This window comes from Geotrypetes seraphini, chromosome 4 (assembly GCF_902459505.1).
Source record: "Geotrypetes seraphini chromosome 4, aGeoSer1.1, whole genome shotgun sequence".
Taxonomy (NCBI): domain Eukaryota; kingdom Metazoa; phylum Chordata; class Amphibia; order Gymnophiona; family Dermophiidae; genus Geotrypetes; species Geotrypetes seraphini.
The window spans coordinates 280,223,446-280,248,393 of record NC_047087.1 but is presented as its reverse complement, the minus strand read 5'-3'; the positions used below and the strand labels follow the sequence as shown (position 1 = coordinate 280,248,393).

General features: G+C 48.9%; 1 protein-coding gene across 4 annotated transcripts in view; it reads left to right on the top strand.

Annotated features, from left to right (window-relative positions):
- The first annotated feature begins 6,091 nt into the window (after positions 1-6,091).
- CNNM1 (cyclin and CBS domain divalent metal cation transport mediator 1) overlaps positions 6,092-24,948 on the top strand; it is a 144,970-nt gene continuing 126,113 nt past the window's right edge. For 2 of the 4 annotated variants that reach the window (XM_033943474.1, XM_033943473.1), the window contains exon 1: positions 6,092-7,540. In XM_033943474.1, the coding sequence (XP_033799365.1) occupies positions 6,148-7,540 (1,393 nt within the window). In that variant the 5' untranslated portion in view covers positions 6,092-6,147. The remainder of the gene's footprint in view (positions 7,541-24,948) is intronic. The other 2 variants (XM_033943475.1, XM_033943476.1) reach the window with 1 other exon arrangement.

The following is a 24,948-nucleotide window of genomic DNA, read 5'->3' as shown; positions in this document are numbered from 1 at the left end:
GGAACCTCCAGAACCCTGGCATACACTCTTGCCTATTCCTCCTTGTCTAAAACCTATGAGACACTTAGGTATTTACCTTAGTACGGATCCTATCTCTTTATATCAGAATAATGTACAATGTCGTCTGGATGGCATAGGCAAGCTGTGTTCTGCCTGGATGGATCTCCCAGTCTCATTGATGGGAAGGGTTGCTCTAATGAAAATTATCATGTTGCCCAAATTACTATATCCACTGCAAACAATGCCTTTATGACTCACACAAAAGGATGAGCTGAGGTTTTGCTCATTAATCACATGCTTTATTTGGAAAGCTAAGGCACCTCAAATCAGTTTGGCCAAATTGATGATGGACAAGACACAAGGGGAGTTAAATATTCTGGATATTAGACTTTATAATGTCGCAGCCTTAATGCAGTGTATTCATGAGGGTTTCACGGATAACGACTGATTCTTCCCACTGGGATGGTTAGAGGGATGGAGCATATCTTTAAAATTTGTCAATCTGCTTCATGCTCAGGAGAGTTGGCTAATGCCTTACAGCAGGGGTGTCCAATGTCGGTCCTCGAGGGCCGCAATCCAGTCGGGTTTTCAGGATTTCCCCAATGAATATGCATGAGATCTATTAGTATACAATGAAAGCAGTGCATGCAAATAGACCTCATGTATATTCATTGGGGAAATCCTGAAAATCCGATTGGACTGTGGCCCTCGAGGACCGACATTGGACACCCCTGCCTTACAGGGATCATTTTCAGTTTGTAGAACCCTTCCAGAGAGCATGGAAGTGGTGGAGACAGAAGTAAAATCTCAGCCCAGCTATCTCCCCCTTCATGTTTTTGGAGGGTAATGCTAATTTCATGCCTGGATGGGGCAGGTCGGTGTTCCGGGACTGGGCGGCTAGGAACTGTAGAACTATGGAGCACCTCTTAGATATCTCTCCGAGCAGCTTTCCATCATTTTCACAGGTGCAAAAGAGATGGGGACTTCTCCCTAAACATCTATGGTCCTATTTTCAGATTCAGCATTACTGGGGCTAGAAGAACTCAGAACCTGGCATGGGAAAGGGGACAATTAGATCAGGTGTTTTCTCGAACACCGTCGACCTTAAATTCATTATCCCATTGGTACAGAATACTCCAGATGAGAGTCAACCCTGCTGCTCTGGGCCCGCTTCGGGAGAGGTGGCAAAGGGATCTTGGGGGAGGGGGGACATTACAGGATCACAGTTTGCAGAACTATTTGTTATCATCTATGAATTTGTGAAGTCAGTGGACCTTCAGGAAACTCAATTTAAAATTTTGCATAGGTACTATCTCACTAGGCAGAAGGGAGCGCAGCTGGGTCTTTGAGAGGGGGGAGGAGTGTCTTAAATGTAAAGATTTTCTGGGTTCTTACCTGTAGTCTTTTCTGGAATTTCCAACTTTACACATTTGGCGGGCGGCCTTACCCTTGTTAGATAAAGTAGTGGGAAGGAAGGTGGATTGGAAGTATGGAGCCTTACTATTGGGGGGCCAGGAGACACTGATTGCGCAAGGGTATACAATGCCACAGAGGTGTCTCTTGTATGTTTCTATTTTATTAATTAAGAAACTTATTTTGTCTTACTGGATTTTGGAAGAGGCCCCCACCGCTAATACAGTGGCTAGCTCAGATGCATGAATAGCTAGTTTTGAGATCCGCACGTACAGAACTTCTCTGCACATTGACAAAAAGACATACCTTCAGCTCCAAGATGGGGAATGGAAAAACCAGTAGGCTGACTTTTGTAACCTGGCAGATGGGGGGTCATGGCTCAGTGTGTGTGGGGGAGAGGGGTGGCAGCTGTATTCCATTTGTTGTACCTGGTGGCTATGCCCATGAGAGCTTGTGGTGTGTTTTGGGGGGCTAGCATGTATGACAGGGTTATATTTAAAAAAATCATGGTGTGGTTGGGAACAAGGTATCACGAGCTGTCTCTTGCAATTTTCTCTTAGGTTGAATACTTTGGGGTCCCTCATCATTAGTTCTTTCTAATATATCATGCTTAAAAAAAAAAAAAGACAAAATTCATTAGTGACCTCCAGGTAGCGAAGAAGCACTCTGCGCACCTCAAGTTTCCTCAAGAGGCGATCTTGCGTCCTGGAACCAGTAGGCTGAAAAACAGACAAACGTATTTCCTGATAAACATGGAAAGCTGAAATCATCTTCAGAAGTAAGAAAGGAACCATACGTAGGGAACTCCCAATCTCCAAGATGCGGAGGAACGGTTCCCTACAAGAAAGAGCCTGGAGTTCCAAGACACACCGCACAGAGGCAAGAGCAACCAGAAACATGGTCTTGTGCATCAAGTCCAAGAGAGAAGCATCCTGAAGGAGCTCAAAGGGAGCCGTGATGAGGCTAGACAGCACCAGGTTGAGGTCCCAGGAAGGGACCAGTGGTCTGATGCGAAGAGCCCCCTTCCGAAATCTAGCGACATTGGGATGAGACGCCAAAGAGGAATTACGATCCCAGGTTCTAAAATAGCAGAACCCGGCTACTGGACCCAAAGAGATGTGAGGCCTTTATCAAGACCAGCCTGAAGAAAGACGAGAATCACCATGACAGGAGCCAAATAATGGTCCACCTGGTCCTGAGCATACCAATGTAGCAGCCATTAACCCCAGAACCTGAAAACAGTCCCACGCCGAAAGAGCCGGCTGTTCCAGAAGGGAAGAAATCTGGGCACACAGTTTCTGTCTGCGTGCATCAAGAAGACAGATGCAGCCGTGTTGAAGAGAATGCCCAGATATGCTAAAGACTGCATGAGCATTGGATTACTCTTTCTGTAGTTCACAATCCAGCCCAGGTCCTCCAGCACCTGGATCACCAGATCCACTATGTGTTGACCTTCAGCCAACAAGGGAGTCCTGATCAGCCAGTTGGCCAGGTAAGGGCATACCTGCAGACCCATTTTCCTTAAGTGACGGCAAATGTTCTGACAGTTATTGGTAATATACAAGCATTTTTCAAAATGTTTCAGCACTTTCATATTTTTGTGGGAAATGATTGGGGTGGGAGAAGTGGTAAGAGAGTGTGTCGTAGAAAGTCATGGGACAAATCAGTTTGGCAAGCTGATTCACCTATGGAAAAGTGATGCAATTTGCTTTTGAGATATTTAATTAATAGTTAAAAAAATAAAAGTGCTTAAACTTTTTGAAAATCCCTCATAACAACAGTATTGTAATTTTAACCTCAATAGTTAGCAGCTAACATGTAGTTGTCAGTAGTCAATAGTGGACACCTGATTTAGTAATGAGGTACAAGCATTTCATTGATAAGTTAAAGGAGGTGCAGGATTTTAAAAAGGTTATGCATCCTTGACCTAGGCCATCAGAAACCCTTAGGCTGGTGGGGTAAGGGTAAGGTTTCCCTGGAAATGTCCATTTTTTGAGGACTCTTGTCGGAAATCCATGCAGCTTTTTTTATTTTACTAATTTTGTCTGGGGAAAACTGGACATCTAGTAACCCTACAGTCTTGGACCCTGACCTTCCCCTTGCCAGGATCCCTGGTGGCCAATATGAGCCCCCACCTGCGTCAGCTTACCTGTCAGGACCCCACCACGGCCTAAAAGTCTTCTGAACCCCAGCCTATATCAAGCTGAGGTCCATTCATATTGCCACAACTCAATTCATTGCTGCACATGCACCAGATTGAGTGCACTTCTCCTCCTTTTACCCGGTAGCCGGTATGCAGAACCAACAAGTGCTGCGGCCACCAGGAGAGAGATCAGCTGATCTGCTTGCCTCCTGCTACCATGGTCCTGCTGGCCCAGAGCAGCAAAGCCAAGCCAAACCCACAGGCCATAACAGGACCATGGGAAAGTCTCCAGCCCCCCAGAGCCAGCCCACAGGTGGGTTTAATTTTTTTACTTCACTGGAGATTCACTAAATTCCCCAAAGGCCCTAACCTCATTCCACTCAGGCAAACCACAGGCTCCTGCTACACACACTTGCTGGGATTCAGTGCCTGGAATCCACCTAAAGGCTTTTTAATGTATTTATTTATTTTTTTTAATTTCATTGGTTGGCAAACTCAGAAGTTCTGCCAGCTCAACCAATCAAATAAAAACAAAACATCTTTGGGGATTCTGTCCAGGCTCTGAATCCTCAACACTCCTGTGCTGGAGGACGGCAGGATGCTACAGTGAAGAAGCATGAATGCTATACTGGTCTCTGATTGCTCAGCCAACAACCATGAGGGGATTTGAAAATCTCCTGATGGAATGAGGCATGATGGCATGAAGCATGATGGCATGAGGACTGCGTGGGCATGAAGGAGGAGCCGGGAGCGAGCAGCCTGAACAGAGGTAAGGAGCCAGAAGTGAGCAGTGCAGTGCAGATCTGCAGCCGCAATTAAGGCCTTCACTGATTCCCTGAAGTAGGGTTACCAATCAATATACACTTAGGACAGTATATATATGAAAAGATTCCACAAAACTATTAAAGCTTTCCCACTGTTACCATTAAATATATTTATATTTTATAAATATGCTTTTTCCCCACTCTTACAAAACATAAAACATACAACATTTCATTATACAACATCAAATTACTGCTTAGAAAACCTGGACCATCAGTCCCTCAATCATTCCAAGTCCAGTTTTTAAAAGTCTCTCTATTAATCTCGTGCTACATAGACTTAGCTCCTGTGATGATCATAAAGTCATGTCATTGTGAATTTATCTTTGATGACAAAATAATATTCAGCCAGCCCAACACAATCTTGCAGGAGCTGAAGCCGCTTTAGGTTTTCATCCTGTATTGTCATCCTGTATTTTTATCATAAAGCAACTGCAACGCAGGCTCAGAAATCTCACCTCCCTGATTCTTTCATTTTGATCGGAAGGTGAGATTTCTGAGCCTGCATTGCAGTTGCTTTATGATAAAAATACATGATGACAGATACACGGTGTATGAAAACCTGAAGCGGCTTCAGCTCCTAAGGACACCTATATGGTGTAGGGCTGGATGAATATTATTTTGTCATCAAAGATGAATTCAGTGACATGATTTTATGATCATCACAGGAGTTAAGTCCATGTAACACGAGATTAATAGAGAGACTTTTAAAAACTGGACTTGGAATGACTGAGGGACTGATGGTCCAGGTTTTCTAAGCAGTAATTTGATGTTGTATAATGAAATGTTTTATGTTTTGTAAGAATGGTGAATAAGCATATTTATAAAATATAAAAATATATTTAATGGTAACAGTGGGAAAGGTTTAATAAATAGATTTGATAAATTTATAAATTGTAAAAAGTCAGCTTCTTCTGAAGTAGGGTTACAGACACGTATCCTCTTTTTAGAGGACTGTCCAGGTGCCTGGAGGGATTTCCAAGACCCAGCAGTTTGGGTTTTGGAAGGCGGCAAGGCCCCAAACTCGGGGCGGTGTCAGGAGGGCCTTTGCACATGAGCATGTCATTGGGTCAATATCCACACATGCCTGGAGGCCCTCCAGACACAGCCCAGAGCTTGAGGAATAAGACCTAAGGTTCACATGGGGGCTGGGGGCACATATCCTTTTTATTAAAGAGGAAATCTTGTAACCCCAGGTAAGAGGGACAGTCTATATCTCCCTAACCCCCATTTCAAAACCAAGTAAACTAGCAAGACAACTACTCTCCTATATTAACTCATGCTCCAAGATTCTAAGATATTTACAACGAAATGAGCATTGTGTCAGTTGTAAAGTTGTGATATTTAACTGTTCACCTGTCATGTACGAAAATATCCTTCTCAGTTAAATATTAACTGAAAAGGCAAGCAGAGCGTCAGCCTGCCTCCACTTCTTCCTGCTTTCCATGAGATGGGGGGGTGACCCTAATTTAGCTTCACGGCCCCAACCTTGCTCCATCCGCAGACAAACACCAAAACAGCTAGCTCAACCAAAGCTAGAAATATTGAAGCACTCCAGTATGGTTAAATGTTTTCATACATTTTTTTTTTCTTCAGTGAGAGTTCACAGGTTTGATTTGAATGGGGGAGTGTGGGAGAAATCTCGAGCCCTTACTTCCCAACTGTCACTGAGGATCACGTGGCTATCATTTCCCCCCTCCCTCCTGCCCCCTCAGTTCTGTGGTTCCGTTGCCGCAGTGTCACGTGCGTCATGTCAGGTCTTACTCCAGGATGGCGGAGGCGAAAGCTGTTCGCTGCGGGACGGGCGCCGTGTTATTGCTCATCTTCTCCTTGCCGCCACGGTCCGCAGCATCCTGGTTACTGGGGTTCCGTCCAGAGGACACAGCGGGAGGCCTTGTCTCTTTAGAAGGGGGTACTCTGCGTGTTACCGAGGGAGCCCGTTTTTTTCTCCGGGTTTATTTCCAACCGTTGTCCCAGCCCGTCCGTAACGCGAGCAGCCTAAAGTTGGCGTTCGTCGAAAAGCCGCAGCTCACGGAAGTCCGCAGCCACGACCCCTGCATCGACAGAGGCTTCTGGGCTACCGACGTGGAAGTAGTGGGGCCCCTTCGGCTGTCCCGGTTCACGGCGGGGTCAGCGGTGGCGGAGGTGCAGGTGCGCGAGCTGCGCAAAGACGAAAGCGGCAAGCTCTTCTCCCTCTGCGCCTTCGACGGGAGGCAGTGGGAGCATTACGGGGGGGCCCACTTCGCGCTGGAGGTGCTGGCGGTGGTGCCGGGCGTCCCGGCCTGGCTGCGAGCCCTGACCACGGTGCTTTTGCTTGCTACGTCATCCCTCTTTAGTGGTCTCCGCCTGAGTTTGCTCTCCTTGGACCCGGTGGAGTTGCGAGTGCTGCAGAACAGCGGCTCTGCGGTAGAAAAGGAGCACGCCCGCCGGGTGCAGTGGGTAAGGGGCCGAGGGAGCTACTTGCTGTGCACCTTGCTGCTGTGCAATTCGCTGGCCAACGCGTCGGTTGCCGGCTGGCTTTGTTTTTTGCTGCCTACTTCGGCTGGGGACGGCGGCGGGATCTGGCTGCCTGTTTTGGTATGTACTGGCTGCGTTTTCCTGTGCGGAGAGGTAGCGCCCTATTCTGTGTGCTCGCGACATGGGCTGGCTATTGCTTCTCGCACTATCTGGCTCACTCGGTTTCTGATGGTCGCATCTTTCCCGTTATCCTATCCGCTAAGTCGGTTGCTTGACTGGGCTTTGCGCCAGGAGATCAGCACCTTTTACACCCGGGAGAAGTTGCTGGAAATGCTGCGGGCGGCCGATCCGTACAACGACTTGGTGAAGGAAGAACTGAACATCATTCAGGGAGCGCTAGAACTGCGCACCAAAGCGGTAGAGGATGCGTTCACTCCTCTCGGAGACTGCTTCATGTTGCGCTCCGATGCTGTGCTGGACTTCGGCACCGTCTCTGAAATCTTGCGCAGCGGTTATACCCGCATCCCGGTGTACGAAGGTGAGGATCGTGCTAATATCGTGGACATCCTGTTTGTCAAAGACTTGGCTTTTGTTGATCCAGATGATTGTACTCAGCTGCAGACGGTCACTCGGTTTTACAATCGCCCCTTACACTGTGTGTTCAATGATACACGTCTGGACGCTGTCCTGGAGGAATTCAAGAAGGGTGAGTCAGCGATCACTGTTGGATCTGCCCACTACTAATTTGGCCTTTAAGAGGTCAATGCAGAAAGCCATTCAGTACAGCTGCTAACCGCATAGTTTCTACTATAAGAGCCAACATTTCAAAATGATTGGGGTTGCTCAACTGGGCACACATTATTACCATGTCTCTATATAGGAAAACAAAGTATGGCAGGGATCTGGGGCATAACTGGGCAGGCCATATTTAGATGTAGAGCATAGCAGGTATTCTCACACTGGATGGACTGATGGCTTAAAAAAAGAGCTAGGGAAGCACTGAATGCCCCATCAGTTTCTCTTCCTCCCCAACCTCAATTCATCCCCACCCAATTTATTCCACATTGCCTTTCTTCTACCCCCTCCCATCCACAGCCTTCCAGTCTAGCTGGCCTATCCGTATCGCCCATACTCAGGTAGGATTACTGTTCTCGTTTTGTGAGAAAGGAACATGATGGTCCTCTCGTTTCTCTTTCAATTTGAGTTTTGATTTATAGGTTCTCTCCATTGGAAAACTTTTTCATATCATGACATCACATACTGCCAAAATTCCCTCTGCTCCCCCATTTCCTTTAGTAGGGCTGGAGGAAAATGGCAAAATACTAGCTGTTCTCTACATTTGATCCAGCTCAATTAGCACACAAATCTTCTGGATGATATACAAAACAATTTAATTGGTCGCTGACCTGTTAAATTGCATAGCTGGAGCTAAACACTAATTTTCAGCAACAGTGAAATTCTCAGCACCTACAGTAATTCAAAGCCAGCTATGTTGGAGGTGTGCTTAAGTACTAAGAATATAAGAATAACCTTACTGAGTCAGACCAATGGTCCATCAAGCCCAGTAGCCCGTTCTCATGGTGGCCAATCCAGGTCACTAGTATCTGGCCAAAACCCAAGAAGTAGCAATATTCCATGCTACCGATACAGGGCAAGCAGTGCAATAACAGACTATGGACTTTTCCTCCAGGAACTTGTCCAAACCTTTCTTAAAACTAGCTACGCTATCCGCTCTTACTATTCATTTATCCCTTTAGTGGCCAAGTTTAGTGCATAAATAGGACTGCATACAAGCCCACCTATCTTTATGCACTCCCCCGCTTAAGTGCTTAATATCAAGTGGCTTTGTGTTAGCCCAATCATATTAATTCTTTGAAATTCATAAATGATTTATACTATTGCAGTTGCAGGATCTTGAAAATGCTGTAGGAGTGTGTATATATATATATATATATAGATATATATATAGATATAGATATAGATATATATATATAGATATATACTAGTTTTTTAGCCAGTTACATTAACGGGTGCTAGAATAGATGTGTAGACTTAGGCATTTCTTTCTTTCTTTCTGTCTCTCTCCCTGCCCCCTTTCTTTCTTTCTGTCTATCTTTCTTTCTGTCTCTTTCCCTGGCCCCCTGTCTGTCTTTCTTTCTGTCGCTCTCCCTTCCCCCTGTCTGTCTTTCTGTCTCTCTCCCCCTGTCTGTCTTTCTTTCTGTCTCTCTCCCTGGCCCCCTGTCTGTCTGTCTTTCTTTCTCTCTCCCTGCCCCCTTTTTTTCTTTCTGTCTGTCTTTCTTTCTGTCTCTAATGGGTGCTAGAATATGTGTGTGGGTGTCTGTATTTATTTCTTTCTCTCTCTGTGCTTAGCCTCTTTCAGTATTTCTGCATTTTTTTCACATCTGCGAGAGGAGGAGGAGGCTGGGGTGCGCGGGATGGCGGGGAGTCTGGGGGTTGGGCGGAGCAAGGCAGAGCTGGGTTCGGGCATGGACCTTGCGCCTCCCGGGCTGGCTCCTCGTCACGCAGCCGCTCCCGGCGACAGGCACCGCGTCAATATCAGCACGCTGCGTTCGCCGTGACTCAAAACCGCAGGCAAACGAATGACTCGGTCGGCTCCTCCTCCCTGCGCACGACCACCTCTCCCAGGACCGTCACGGCGCCCCGCCAGGTCTTCGCCACTGGATTTAATGACCCTATTCTAACTTTACTGTTGACATAGGTGTTGTCCCCTCCCCCCCCACACACACACACTATAAAGAATTAAATTAAAGTTGTATTAACATCAAGCAGCTTTCAAATGATATTATAAGCAAATAAAAATAAAATATTTTAAATACATTGCTAATGATTACCTGCATCTTTACCTAAACTGTTTTGCCCTAGCTCTCACTTTGATCTTTATCTGCTACTTTTTGGTTTTGCTGTAGTGCAATCACACTGGTCTCCTTCAAGGCTCAGTAACACCTCTCCATAAATTTTGTGGAAGATGTATGGAAGTGGGGATTGCTTCTATTTCATATCCTCAGTGAGACCTCAGGAAGGAACCTAATGATCAAAACATTATTAGAGGTGCTGTAGAGCCATTTCTTGTTTGATGGGATGAGCTATATTTACAGTGTTCTCCCTGGAAAATATTTCCAGCTGGGTGGCATGAAAAAGCAGCCAGGTGGGGTGGGATGGGGAAATTTGGTGGTAGGGAAATATCTAATTATTATTTATTTTTTATTATTTTATTTTAGGGAAAATGCTTGAGTACCTGATTGTAAACCGCTTAGATAACCTTGATAGGCGGTATATAAAATCCTAATAATAAACTTGAAACTTTTATATACCGCCAAAGCCATGATAGTTCGAGGCGGTTTACAACAAGAGGTGCTGGACAATCAGCGAAGTGGTTACAATACAAAGTCATCACGCTAATATTCTGCGCACACTAAAAATGCTAGCGCACCTTAGTAAAAGAGGGGGTTAATTTTCCCCACCACCAAATTTCCCCATCCTGCCTCACCTGGCTACTTTTTTATGCCACCCGGCTGGAAAAAATTTCTGAGGAGAACACTACAGCGCCATGCATCTTCTCCAGGATGGCTCTAGTGATTTCTCCACTGAAATCCTTGGGCTTGGTTGTGAATCACTTGGTTCCCTCTCAGGTGTTGGAATACTTGGGGGTCCAGTTTGACATGGTCTGGGGTTGGTGTTACTCCTGGAGGAGTGGGCGCAGAAGCTACAGGTGCAGAAATGGCAGTTGTGTGAACTTCACATGCCCACTATTTGGACCTATTTGTTACTTCTGGGTACCATATACTTCTCCTTGTCATAGTCAGGACTTTCACCATCTTCTTCGTCTTATGCTCAAAGAGAGGCTCAGTCAGGACTGGTGGGACAGTGCAACCCATATATTGAAAGGGATTCCTCTGGCTTCCCCTCAGTAGGTCTTGTTCACCATGGATGCAAGTCTCTTCTGTTGGGGAACTCACTGTCTGGGTCATGTGTCTCAGGGCCTCTGGTCGAGCCAAGAGGCAGTTTGATCCATCAACCATAGCATTGCTGGAATTTCAGCTGCTACTGGAGGACAAGGTGGTCAGAGTGAGGGACAATGCCACGGCAGTACCTGAAGTCAGGCAGTGGCTCTGGAGGCTGCAAGTCTGTTTATTGACGGAGATCCATTGGCGAGTTTTTTGTTGCTGGGTAGAGACCCATCCGTTGTCTCTTTCAGAGGTTCACATTGTGGGCAAGGACAATGTGCAGGCAGAAGTTGCTCTCTTGATCCAAGGGAGTAGGAGCTAGGGCATTGGCCTTTCAGCTCATTCTGAACCACTGGGGGCTTCCACTCTTTGACTTGATGGTGATGTGGGACAACACAAAGATGGATTGCTTCTTCAGTTAGTGGGGAGGGATCTAATCTCCCACGGAATCGATGCCCTGGTCCAACCATGGCTAGACTCGGAGGCCCTTTGTCTTCCTCCATGGCCCCTCATAGGGCACTTTCTGCAAAGGGCTGTGCAGTTTCCGTATCTGATCTTGTTAGTGGTTCCCTATTGTCCCTAGAGACCTTGTTGTGCAAAACTTAAGTGTCTTCTTGTGGAGGACCCATTTCCACTATCCAGGGGTCAGAATCAGGGTCTCCTTCGGCAGGGGCTAGTAAACTAAACTAAACCTTAAGTTTATATTCCGCATCATCTCCACGGAAGTAGAGCTTGGCACGGTTTACAAGAACTTAAAAATGAGAAAGGGTAAGAAAAGGTTTACATAAGTTTATAAGTTGAGTGGAAAAGTAAGGGAAAAAAGAAATTACATGTTAGAGAAGAGCCAGGTTTTTAGTTGCTTGCGGAATAAATGGAGGGAGCTCAGGTTCCGCTGCGGGATGGTAAGGTCATTCCAGAGACCTGTGATTTTGAATAGAAGTGATTTTCCCAGTTTACCTGCTTGGAGAATACCATGTAGGGAGGGGAAGGATAGTTTTAATTTATGGGCAGTCCTGGTGGAGTCAGGGCACGAGGAGTTGAAGGAAAGTGGGAATAGGGAAGGAAGGATGCCGTGAATAATCTTAAAAGCCAGGCAAGAGCATTTGAATTGGATTCTGGAAATCACTGGGAGCCAGTGAAGATTGGCCAGGAGTGGGGAGACGTGGTCAGTTTTACGTTTTGCAAAGATCAGCTTGGCTGCTGTATTCTGAATAAGCTGGAGGCTTTGGAGGCTTTTTTTCATTAAGCATAGGTAAATGGCATTATCCCAGGACAAGCAGGCATGATATTCTCACATGTGGGTGACGTCATCTACGGAGCCCCAGCGCGGACAGCTTTTCAAGCAAACTTGATTGAAGTTTCAAGTTTGCTACACTGCACCACGCATGTGCATGCCTTCTTGCCCACTAGAGGGCGCATCCCCACCTCGTGGTCCTCAGTTTAGTTTTTTCCACGGAGCCAGAAGCCCTGTGGAAATTGTGCTCTTCGAATTTAGCCTTCTGACATAGCGGCTGTGTGTTATTTCACGGTCGCTGTGCTTAATTTGCTTTTCTTTCTTTATTTTCTTTCAGTTTTCGTCGGAAAAAAAAAAAAAATTTTTTTTGGTCGGCTCCGGGGGTTCCCGGTAGCCGCGGCCGCGGGACCTCGTTCGTTCCCGGCCGGGTTTTGTGTCCATGTCCCGTCCCTTGACGGGCTTTAAAAAGTGCACCCGGTGCGATCGGTTGCTCTCAATTACCGATCCTCACCGGTGGTGCTTGGTGTGTTTGGGTCCTGAGCATCCTACCGAGTCCTGTAATAGGTGCTCAACTTTTCAGTCTAGAGCTCTCCGCCGACGCCGTGCCCGGATGGCGGAGCTCTTCTCTGCGGACCCCGCGGCGGGGAAGGCCTCGACGTCGGCTTCGGCCCCCGACCTCGCCTCGACCCTCGACTTCATCCAAGCCTGCTGCCTCGACCAAGCCTGCTTCGGGTAAGTCCTCGCTTCCATCCTCGACTCCAGGGTCAGCGAAGAAGCTATCCTCGGGCTCCTCGACTGCGGGTGGGTCGTCCTCTGCCCCGCCCCGAGTTGCAAAGCCCAGTGCCCCGAGGGAATACTCGAGACCGAGGTCGCCCTCCAGGGAGCACTCCTCGGCCCTGGACCTGCCTGCCATGATGGGGGTTCCGGTCTTCCAGGACTTGCTCCGAGCGCTGATTGCCTCGGAGCTGTCCGGGGCCCTCACGCACCTGCAGCAGGCTCCGGCCTCGACTGCTCCGGCGTCGGCGGCCTCGGTCTCGGTGCCTTCGGCTTCGGCCCCTGGGGGCCGGCCGGCCTCGACCCCGACCTTGCCCTCGACCTCGGTTGACCAGCCTGAGAGGAGTGTCAGGCCTCGGGACAAGGTGCGGCGGGTTCGGAGGATCTCCTCCACGTCCTCTTCCTCGAGGTCCTCCCGGGGCTCCTCGCCCTCGGGTCGGCCTCGAATGAGGCGTTGGCCGAGGAAACCTAAGCGCTCTCGCGCTTCCCCTCGGAGACGCGGTCGCTCCTCGCCGACCGGGGGTGAGACATTATGTGTCTCGGAGCTCTGCCTCAACAATCCGAGGCTCTTCCGCACCCCTGGGGGAAGGGGTTCGAGAGACTCTTCGCCGAGACGGAGGGGAAGGACCTCGGTTCCTCATACCCCGGGGACTTCCCCCAAGGGCTCCTCGGGGCATAGGCGGTCCCCGACCCCTTCGAGGTCCCTCGGCACGGCCTCCTGGGGATCGGGGTCTGGTAGGGAGCCTCGGTATTCCCGCGAGGCCTCCCCCTCTTTCTTGGCGGCTCGGACCTCACGTACTCCTTCCCCGCCAGCTAGGCCCTCTTCCTTCTCAAAATTTGTGCAGGATATGGCGCGGGCCTTGGACCTGGACTTGCTTGCTGGGTCTCAGTATACGAAGGAGTTTTTGGAGGAACAAGATCTGCCCACTCCCCCGATAGAAACTCCTCGTCTGCCTCTCAATAAGGTCCTCCACCAGACCTTCCTGAGAAATTTAGACTCCCCTCTTACAGTCACAGATGGAGTCCAAGTACCGGACCATACCATGGAAGGGCTTCGATAAGGCACAACTGTCTCACCAGTCGTTGCTGGTGGAGTCGGCGCTGAAAAAGTCTCAACCCGCTAAGGTTTTGGCGGCGGTCCCGCCCGGACGGGAGGGGCGGACCCTGGACAAGTTTGGTCGTCGCATCTATTCCAACTCATTGATGGCTACCAGGGTCCTTAATTATGCCTTTACATTCTCCTCTTATCTTCGAAGCATGGTCAAAGACTTGCCCCGTTATCAAGGGGTCATGCCGGATTCCCACAAGGAGGGTTTTGCCACGTTCATGTCCAACTTATCCCAGCTGCGTCTGTACCTGTTTCACGCTGTCTACGATGCATTTGAACTGGCCTCCAGGGTATCCGCCTTTGCCGTGGCGATGCGCCGGCTGGCCTGGCTACGTACCCTGGACATGGACCCGAACTTGCAGGAACGTCTGGCCAATCTACCCTGTGTTGGCTCTGAATTATTTGATGAGTCCCTGGAGGCGGCGACCAAACGTCTGTCGGAACAGGAGCGCTCCCTTGCCTCCTTGGTCTGTCCTAAACCTCGGGCCCCGCCGCAGAAGCCATTCCGGCCTCCCCCGAGGGGATACCCCAGAAGTCCACGCCGGCCTTCTCGAGACCTCCGCCCCGGCGCCCCCCGCAACAAGGCAGGGGAGCCCAACAAAAACCTCAGGCGCAGGGGGCGTCCAAGCCGGCGCCGTCTTTTTGACGTGATGCACGGATGGGGGCGGGCCCCCTCCGCAATCTCGCCGAACCTCCTTCCTATCGGGGGTCGGCTCCGAGCCTTTTATGCGGCCTGGACCGGGATCACATCAGATGCTTGGGTGCTTCGGATTATCTCCGAGGGCTACTCGCTCAATTTCTCAGCCACGCCGCCGGAACATCCGCCGGGGGCTTACCCATTCAGTCAGGTCCAACTTCTTCTTCTTCTCGCGGAAGCGAGGGCCTTGTTGAGCCTTCGGGCGGTGGAACCTGTACCCCCCGACCAACGAGGGCGAGGGTTTTACTCCCGTTACTTTCTGGTCCCAAAGAAGACCGGGGACTTATGCCCCATTTTGGACCTCCGGAAGCTCAACAAGTTCCTGGTCCGGGAGAAGTTCCGTATGTTGTCGCTTCCGGTGTTGTATCCTCTTTTAGAGGAAGGGGATTGGATGTGCTCCCTAGATTTAAAGGAAGCGTATACTCATGTTCCGGTGCAATCCCGCCTTCCGCAAATTCTTACGGTTTCAGGTGGGGGAGTTGCACCTTCAATATCGGGTCCTCCCCTTCGGACTCGCTTCGTCCCCTCGAGTCTTCACGAAGTGTATGGTGGTGGTCGCTGCAGCCCTGAGATCTCGGGGGCTACAGGTCTTTCCCTACCTGGACGATTGGCTGATCAAGGCGTCGACCAGGGAGGGGGTTATCTCAGCGACCCAACAGACTATCATCTTCCTTCAACGTCTGGGGTTCGAAGTGAACTTTCCTAAGTCTCAATTGTTCCCGACTCAATCCCTCCAGTTTATCGGAGCCGTGCTGGACACGGTTCGTCTTCGTTCGTTCCTCCCCCCCCCTCGGTTGGAGGCCCTGCTTCGATTGAGTCGCCAGGTTTCGCTGATGCCCGTGGTGTCGGCTCAGCGCATGATGGTTCTTCTGGGACACATGGCATCGACGGTCCACGTCACTCCGTTCGCCCGCTTGCATCTAAGGCTTCCTCAGTGGACCTTGGCCTCGCAGTGGCGTCAGGATCGCGACCCAGTCTCTTGTCCGATAACGGTGACTCCTTGTTTGAGACGCTCGCTCCGTTGGTGGACCAACTCTTCCAATCTTTCCGGGGGTTTGCTCTTTCTCGTTCCTCCGCATCGCAAGGTCCTGACCACGGACTCCTCGGAGTACGCGTGGGGGGCTCATCTCGACGGCCTGCGGACTCAGGGTCTATGGTCGGCAGAGGACCGTCTTTGTCACATCAATGTGTTGGAGCTTCGGGCCATTTTTCTGGCGGCTCGAGCGTTCTGCCACTTGCTACACGATCAGGTAGTCCTCGTGCAGACGGACAACCAGGTGGCAATGTATTATGTGAACAAACAGGGAGGAACGGGCTCTTGGTCCCTGTGCCGGAAAGCCCTGCGCCTTTGGGAATGGGCGGTCTCCCAGAACATCTTCCTAAGGGCGGTTTACATTCAGGGAGAGAGGAACTGTCTGGCAGACAAACTCAGTCGTCTTCTCCAGCCGCACGAGTGGTCGTTGAACTCCCGGGTTCTGCGCGAGGTCTTCGACCGCTGGGGGACTCCTCAGGTGGACCTGTTTGCCTCCCCAGAGACTCGCAAACTGCCCCTCTTTTGTTCTCGGATGTACTCCCCGGATCGTCTCGAGGCCGACGCCTTTCTTCTCGACTGGGGAGGGAGGTTCCTTTATGCGTTCCCTTCTTTTCCTCTAATCTTGAGAACGTTGGTGCATCTCAAATCGACCAGAGCCACTATGATTCTCATTGCGCCTCGTTGGCCCAGACAGCACTGGTTCTCCCTGCTCCTTCAACTCAGTGTCAGGGAACCTCTGCTTCTGCCTGTTTTTCCCTCTCTGCTGTCTCAGAGTCGGGGTTCGCTGTTACATCCCAATCTGCAGTCTTTGCATCTGACCGCTTGGTTCCTTTCCCCTTGACTTCGATTCCTGTTTCTCAGTCGGTGAGGGAGATTTTGGAAGCCTCGCGCAAGGTCTCGATTAGGCTTTGTTATTCCCAGAAGTGGACTAGATTTTCATCCTGGTGTTCCTCTAACCATCTGGACCCGAGTTCAGTTCCAGTGTCTTCGGTGTTGGAATATTTGCTGCATCTGTCTAAGTCTGGACTGAAGACGACTTCCATTCGGGTGCATCTCAGTGCCATTGCGGCGTTCCATCGGCATCTCGAGGGTCGGTCTCTCTCTCTTCATCCTCTGGTGACTCGTTTTATGAGGGGTCTCGTGAATGTTCACCCTCCTCTGAAACCTCCTCCTGTAGTTTGGGATCTTAATGTGGTCTTAGCTCAACTCATGAAGCCTCCTTTTGAGCCTATCGACAAATCTCACCTTAAGTTTCTCACTTGGAAGGTGGTCTTTTTGCTTGCGCTCACGTCCGCTCGTCGGATTAGTGAGCTGCAGGCTTTGGTTGCGGATCCACCTTTTACTGTGTTTCATCATGACAAGGTGGTTCTTCGCACCCATCCGAAATTTTTGCCTAAGGTTGTGTCTGATTTCCACCTCAATCAGTCCATTGTACTTCCGGTGTTCTTCCCGAAGCCCCACTCTCATCCTGGTGAGGCGGCGCTTCACACGCTTGACTGTAAGAGGGCGTTGGCCTTTTATCTCTAACTTTCCAAGTCTCATCGGAAGGTTCCTCAATTGTTTTTGTCCTTTGATCCTAATCGGTTGGGACATCCTGTTTCCAAGCGCACCTTGTCCAACTGGTTGGCTGCTTGTATTTCTTTTTGCTACGCTCAGGCTGGTCTTACGCTCCATGGTCGAGTCACGGGGCATAAGGTCCGGGCTATGGCAGCTTCTGTTGCTTTCCTCCGGTCCACTCCTGTGGAGGACATATGTAAAGCTGCCACTTGGTCTTCGGTTCATACGTTCACCTCCCACTATTGCCTGGACACTTTGTCCAGAAGCGACGGCCTGTTTGGCCAGTCGGTGTTACGTAACCTGTTTTCCTAAATTGCCATCCTCCCACCTGCCCTTTTTTGGTTAGCTTGGAGGTCACCCACATGTGAGAATATCATGCCTGCTTGTCCTGGGATAAAGCACAGTTACTTACCGTAACAGGTGTTATCCAGGGACAGCAGGCATATATTCTCACAACCCGCCCTCCTCCCCGGGGATGGCTTCTTTGCTGGTTATGGAACTGAGGACCACGAGGTGGGGATGCGCCCTCTAGTGGGCAAGAAGGCATGCACATGCGTGGTGCAGTGTAGCAAACTTGAAACTTCAATCAAGTTTGCTTGAAAAGCTGTCCGCGCTGGGGCTCCGTAGATGACGTCACCCACATGTGAGAATATATGCCTGCTGTCCCTGGATAACACCTGTTACGGTAAGTAACTGTGCTTTACAGTAGTCGAGTTTGGAGAGGATGATGGATTGGACAAGGACAGCAAAATGTTTTTGGCGGAAGCGGGGTCTTGCTTTCCTTAGCATGTGGAGGCTGAAAAAGCATGATTTTGTCAAGGAGTTGAGGTGGTCGGTGAGGGAGAGAGAGGAGTCAATTATGACGCCAAGGACCTTGCTTGAGAACTCAAGGTGTAAGGCAGTGCCTGAGGGTAGTGCGAAGAGGGAGGGCAGGTGTTCTAACTTTGGGCCGAGCCAGAGTAATTTTGTTTTTGATTCATTTAGTTTCATCTGTACCGAGAGGGACCAGGAGTGGAGTCTTGTTATGCAGAATGTTATGTTATCGTGGAGGTTGGTGAGGTTCTGGTCTGTTTCAAGAAGGACAAGGATATCATTGGCGTATGTGTAGATTGTTTCAAGGGGGGAAAGCTGGAAGAGCTTCAGTGAGGACATATAGATATTAAAAAGGATAGGGGATAGGGGTGAAGGAGAAGACCAAGACCGCAAGAAGGAGATCAAGGAGCGGACATGGTGCCATTAGAGTTGACAGTGTAGAAGCGAGAGTGAAGGAAGTTTGAGAACCAATTAAGAACGGTGGAATCAATTCCTATCTCGGAAAGTTGATAAAGTAGTATGTCATGGTGAACGACATCGAAAGCAGCAGAGAGGTCGAATTGTAACAGAACAGCGAATTTGTTTCGAGAATGTAGTTGTTGTACCTTTGATATTAGGGAGGCAAGGAGGGACTCGGTGCTGAAGCTGGGTCTAAAGCCATGTTGATAGGGGGGGAGAATGGAGAATCTCTCTAGGTAAGAAGATAGCTGGGTAGCGACTATGGACTCAAACAGTTTGGTTAGGAGGGGGATATTTGTTATGGGGCGGTAGTTCGATGGTGAGGAAGGGTCGAGATCAGCTTTTTTCAGAAGAGGGGATAAGGCAATGTCCCATTTCTGTGGAGAACAGGCCAGATAGTAGGGCAGTGTTTACAAGATTGGTAAGGGAGGAGATGGCCTGTGCAGGAATGTTATCGTAAAGGTAGGATGGGAAAGGATCTAGGATCCATTTGCAGGATTTCAATTTGAGACAAAGTTTAGAGATCTGGGATTCGGAGGCTATTTTGAAGGCAGTCCAGGATCTATCAGCAGGGATAGGGTTGGAGTCGTTGGGAGGTAGAGAATTGTAAGAGATGGTTGGGGGGAAAGAACTTCTTATGGTAATGATCTTTTCGTTAAAAAATTTGGCTAGGTCGTTTGCGGATGGGGGAGAGAAGGGGGAAGGTGGAGTCATTTTTTGAGGTTAAATTATGCCAGATGTTGAACAGTGTACTAGTGTGGTTTTTTGATCTGGTGATTTTGTCACCATAGAAATTTTTCCTTGCTTTTGTCAATACCGTGTTGTAGAACTTGATGTTGTCTCTCCAGGATTGTCTGTCAAAAGGGGATTTTGATTTTTTTCCATTTACACTCCAGTGCTCAACATTTCTGCTTCAATTCCCTATGATATGGAAGATACCAGGGAACTTTGCGGGAGTGGGAGATAGGTTTAGTAGAGAGAGGAGCGAGAGCACAGTAAGTGGATTAAGAAAGGGTTATCCAGTTGTGCCAATTGGAATCAGGGTCGGTATGGTCAGGAGAAGGGGGGAGATGGTTGAGAAATTGGGACCAGAACAGTTCACTCGTGATTTTTTTGCGGTAGGTGATATAGTTTGTGGCTCAGGGAGGAGTGCCCAGGTGGGACATGAAAATGGGAAGGCAGGCGGAGCCAAGAAGGTGATCAGACCAGGGGACATGTTCCCAATGGGCATCTTCAGCAGAAATTTTGTGTTCAGTCAGGTCGAGGAAGCTGATGATGTCTAGAGTATGCCCCTTATCATGGGTAGGGGTGGGCGGAGGGGCAGTGAATCCGAGGGAGGTAAGGAAGTCTTTGAAATCGGTTGCATCCTTGTTGGTGTTATCATCTAGGTGGAGGTTGATATCGCCAATGATCAATAGTCTTTGGAATTTTAGGAAGGCCCTTGTTATGGTCTCTAGGACGAGTTCGGAGGATTTGTTTCAAGGGGTGGGTGGGTGGTAAAGTAGCAGGATGCCTAATGGGTAGGGATGGAGTTCGTCGTTGACTAAGGCTAGCAAGAATTCTAGTGATGTATGGCTGCCCTTTTCAAGGAGCTGGACATCGAAAAAGGATTTGTAAAGCAGGGTCAGGCCTTCTCCCCTCCGGTTGGTTCTGGGTGAGAAGAGACCATAGTAGCCAGGAGGGCAGAGTTCGTTTTGTGTGAAAGAGTCATCTCTTTCAATCCATGTTTCTGTGATGCACAGGAAACCAGGGTCGAAATCTCCGAGTATTTGGGTCTTGTTTCGGGCTGATCTAGCGTTACAGTAGAGAATTGGGACTGGGGTGAGAGAGTCCGAGGTATGGTTGGGTAGGTTGGCAGGAGAAACAGGCTTTAAGGAGGAGTGATTGACTCCACGGTGTTTTGTGAAAGGATGGGATCTGGTTCGTATTAGTATGGGAATTTTAAGTGGAAATGGAAGACCCAGATCCCGTCTGGCTTATGGTTTGTCCACTGAAAGGAGAGTACTCTCTTGCACTGATAGCTACAGTGTTTCATTCTCATAAGTCTTTTATGTCCTTGACCTATGTCAGGGCCTAGCATATTTTTATTTCCTTGCAGGGCTCAGGTTCCTGATATTTTGAGATTCTTGCAGAAGGGCCTGGACTAAGGGTTGGCTTCGAGCTCCCTGAAAATTCATGTTGTGGTACTCTCCAGTTTCTGAAGGAAGGGGAATGGCAACTCTCTGGCTATGCAAAGAAAGGTAGCACAGCTTCTGAAGTGGGTGGCACATATGCACCCTCCACTTCAGCCTTCCAGTCTATCATGAGATCTTGCCGGTTTGCAAGTGTTTTGCAAGACGAGCAAAACATTTTCGCAAAACTTGTCTCGCAAACCGAGTGTTGACTTGATTTGCGAGCACCCACCCCGAGAACCGGCATCGCACTCCCTGCTCGCAAAGGCCCCCCCCCCCCCCGACCAACTTTAACTCACCCTCCCGTCTGGCACTGGCACGCAGCCCACAGGACGTGCCGGTGCTGCTTGAAGATCTTCTTCCTGCCTCTGCCAGCTTTGAGCATGCTCAAGCCCTTTCTCCCTCTCACCCTTCCACAAGAGCTGATGGAGAAAAACGGTGACCGAATTAAAAGATGCATGAAATAGACATGGGAAGGCCTAAATATAAATAATAATGATAATTTTATTCTTATATACCGCCTAAGCCATAATAGTTTGAGGCGGTTTACAACAAGAAATACTGGACAAGCAGTAGAAAGATACATATCATTACAAAATACAATATTAAAATCAGAATAAAAATAATTTAAAGTTAAAACAATAAACCTTCAAATTATAAATCGATCAAACAGCTGGGTTTTTACTAATTTTCTAAAAGTAAGATAAGAAGGTGCATGCATAAAGTTATTACCCAACCACTCATTCATTCTGCCAGCTTGAAAAGCAAGGGTTCTATAAAAAAAAAAAATGGAAACCCAACATGACTGTTGAAGTGTTATCTTGGGCAAGCATATTGGAAACTTAGGCTAGTGCTGGACAGACTTCTACCATCTGTCTCTCGCAAATAGCAAAAGACTGAAAAAAAAAAATCAGCATTATCCCAGGACTAGCAGGCAGCATATTCTCTACATGTGGGTGACGTCATCTACGGAGCCCCGATCGGACACTCTCACAAGCAAACTTGCTTGAAGATCTTCAAGCTTGCGAGTGTACCGCGCGTGTGTGTCTCCTCAACGTGGCCTCAGTTCTTCGTTTTCCGCGGAGCCAGAAGCCCTGTTCTTCTGCTCTGCGCGATCGGAGTGCCTCTTGCACGGCGGCTTGCTTCGTTTTTTGTTTTCAAATTTGGGTGAGTCACTGTGCGGCATGTTTCCTAAAAAAAAAAAAAAAAAAAATTTTAACTTTACAATTCCTCGTGTTCGTCATTGACCCAGGGCCCCGGGTCTGACTAGGCCGACAAGCCTCGCCCTATGTCCTAGCTTATCACTGGCTTTAAAAAGTGCATTCTGCAGTCAGGTTATTTCGATTACTGACCCCCCACCGTTGGTGCATTGAGTGCCTGGGAGCCGATCACTGGACTGAATCCTGCTCGTGCTGTGCTACCCTTCAGACGCGGGTGCTTCATAGGAGACGGGCGAAGATCCTCAAACTGTTTGGAGCCATAGATCCTTCGGCCGGGGCAACCTTGGCCTCGACTCCGACCTCGGCCCCAGCAGGGGCCTCTGCCTCGAAGGCCTCGACCTCATCGAAGTCGCCCTCTTCCACCAAGGCCTCGGTGGCTGCCCCGACGAAATCTGTGGCCTCGGGTAAGTCTCCTCTTCCTCCCTGAGGTTCACTAGCGAAGAAGCCTCTCCTGGGGTCTCATGGAGGTGCAGTGGGCCATGCCCCGTCGAGACTTCCCTCTAAGTGTGCCTCCACACAATGGGAATACTCTTCATCGAGGTCGCCCTCATTGGAGTGCACTGCTGCACCTGTACGACCTGATCCAATGGTCTCTGTACCGATGTTCGAGGACATGCTGAAGGCCATCCTGAAGACACAGATCTCCTTGGTCCTGAGCCAGCTTGCCCCTGCCTTGACCCTGCTCTCGGCAGGCCAGCCTGAGCGTCTGCTCGACGCCCCTCGGGGTTGGTCTCAACGGTCTCGCAGGCTCTCTTCTAGTGGGTCTTCCTCTGCTGCTTCGAGGCTTGGGTCTCCGGTCCGTGCGCCTCTTTCAAAGCACCTGAGTGAGATTGCTGCTTCTTTGAGGCATCCGCCTTTGAAGCGACCGAGGGACTCGCCTCGCCAAGGTAGGTCTCCTGCCCTGCGGACCTCGAGGCACTTCAAGGCTTCAGTGCAGTCAAGACGCACCTCTCATTCTCGAAGGCGGCCCTCCATGTCGGTCTCTCCGGGGCGAGGCGGGTCGAGGTCCCCTCCCTCGAAGCCGTCAGTGAAGTTTGTCTCTTCGTCCCTTTCTCGTACCCCGGGATCTTCCCCCAGTAGGTTGCAGCGTAGGCGCTCTTCTACCTCCTCGGGGCTTCGGAGCAGGACGTCCTCGTTGCCCTTTTCTTGAGGCTCGGACATGCCTGTGCTCTATTCTAGGGAAGCGTCCACATCCTTTTCGGCAGCTCGACATTCTGGGTCTTCCTCCCCTCACGAGGTTCCTTCTTCCAATCGGACCTCCTACTTTGCGAGGTTTGTCTCGGACATGGGTAAGGCTCTTTAGCTGGACCTCCAGTTTGAATCCCGGTACACCCAGGAATACCTGGATGAGTTGGAGCTCCCTCATCCTCCTAGGGAGTTTTTGCGTCTTCCTCTGAATCAGGTCCACTCCTATTGAGGAGATCTGCAAGGCCGCCACTTGGTCCTTGGTTCATAGCTTCACCTCTCACTACTGTCTGGATACCTTTTCCAGACGAGACGGCCAGTTTGGCCAGTCTGTTTTGCGTAATCAGTTCTCCTAAATTGCCAACTCTCCCTCCATCCCTTTTTGGTTAGCTTGGAGGTCACCCACATGTAGAGAATATGCTGCCTGCTTGTCCTGGGATAAAGCACAGTTACCGTAACAGGTGTTATCCAGGGACAGCAGGCAGATAATTCTCGCAACCCACCCACCTCCCTGGGTTGGCTTCTTTTCTAGCTATCTGAACTGAGGCCACGCTGAGGAGATGCACGCCCTGATTCGGGCGGGAAGGCACACGCGCATGCGCGGTACACTCGCAAGCTTGAAGATCTTCAAGCAAGTTTGCTTGCGAGAGTGTCCGATCGGGGCTCCGTAGTTGATGTCACCCACATGTAGAGAATATCTTCCTGCTATCCCTGGATAACACCTGTTATGGTAAGTAACGGTGCTTTTCCAGCAGGGGGGGATTTGAAGCCAATGCTGGACAGACTTCCACAGTCTGTGTCCCACAAATGGCAAGACAGGTGAAGCTTTGACAACTCTAGTATTTGAAATCATTTTATTGTCATATTCTGTAAGTGGGGGTGCTGTGCAGCTCAGAGGGGTGGGGAAGACATCTTGACTGATAAGTTGAATACTGTCAGCAATACTTGGTTATAACCATTTTTGCAAAAGTCAGAGATTATAAGTTAAAACAGAACCAAGAGTCACAGGCAGGGTAGGGTAAGTATTCTGGTAGAACCAGGGCTTGAAACATAGTGAAAGATAATCCTGTTGATTAGAGTAAGGCACCACTATTTTAAAGTGATCAGGCTGTTCTTATGTTGGGTAAAACAAAAAAACCAGTCATTGATTTTGACACTATTATTCTTTGTAGGAATAGTTTAATTTGGTAATAATGGTTTTACTGTGGCATTGGCTCCAAATAGATTAGTTTTGTTCTTACCATATCAGTAAAGAAGTTCACTCCAAGCCAGGGGTATGTATGGAGAATAATCTGTCTCCCAGATTTATTGCTGATGCTCACTGTAGTAATTGCATGGTGCCAAATAAATCTTCATTTTAGCATTCATAAGGTGTATCAGGTATAGTCTATCAAGGTGTGCTTAAAAATTAATTTTAATCCAGCCCATGGCATTCAAGGCAATTGGAAGCATTTCTTATCTTCCTATTATATTTTCTTGGGTTCTGACTGCATTTCTTGGTACTTGAGAATAATTTCTCTCCTGATTCACAGATCATTTCCTTGATGCTGAATCTCTCTTTTATCAATAGAGTTCTTTTCTTTCACCGTTATGTCTGGTTTTCCTGCATTCAGCTTTTTATCTATTGGAATGGATATCCCAAGGTATTAGAATATCTTCATTCTCCACAGTTAACTTTGGGTTTTGATTTTAGTACTCTTCCACAGGAATGTTTACAATGAATGAGACATGCCATCTTATTGTGCCTTTCTGTGTAGAAAATTTCTGCCATTGACCTTTGCAGCCAGCTGTGAGATACTGTTATAAACACTTGCAGCTCTTCTTACAGAATCTACAGATATCTTTTGTACCAGCTTTTTCCAAAACATACTGTTAACATCTTAACTTGTGGATGGGAA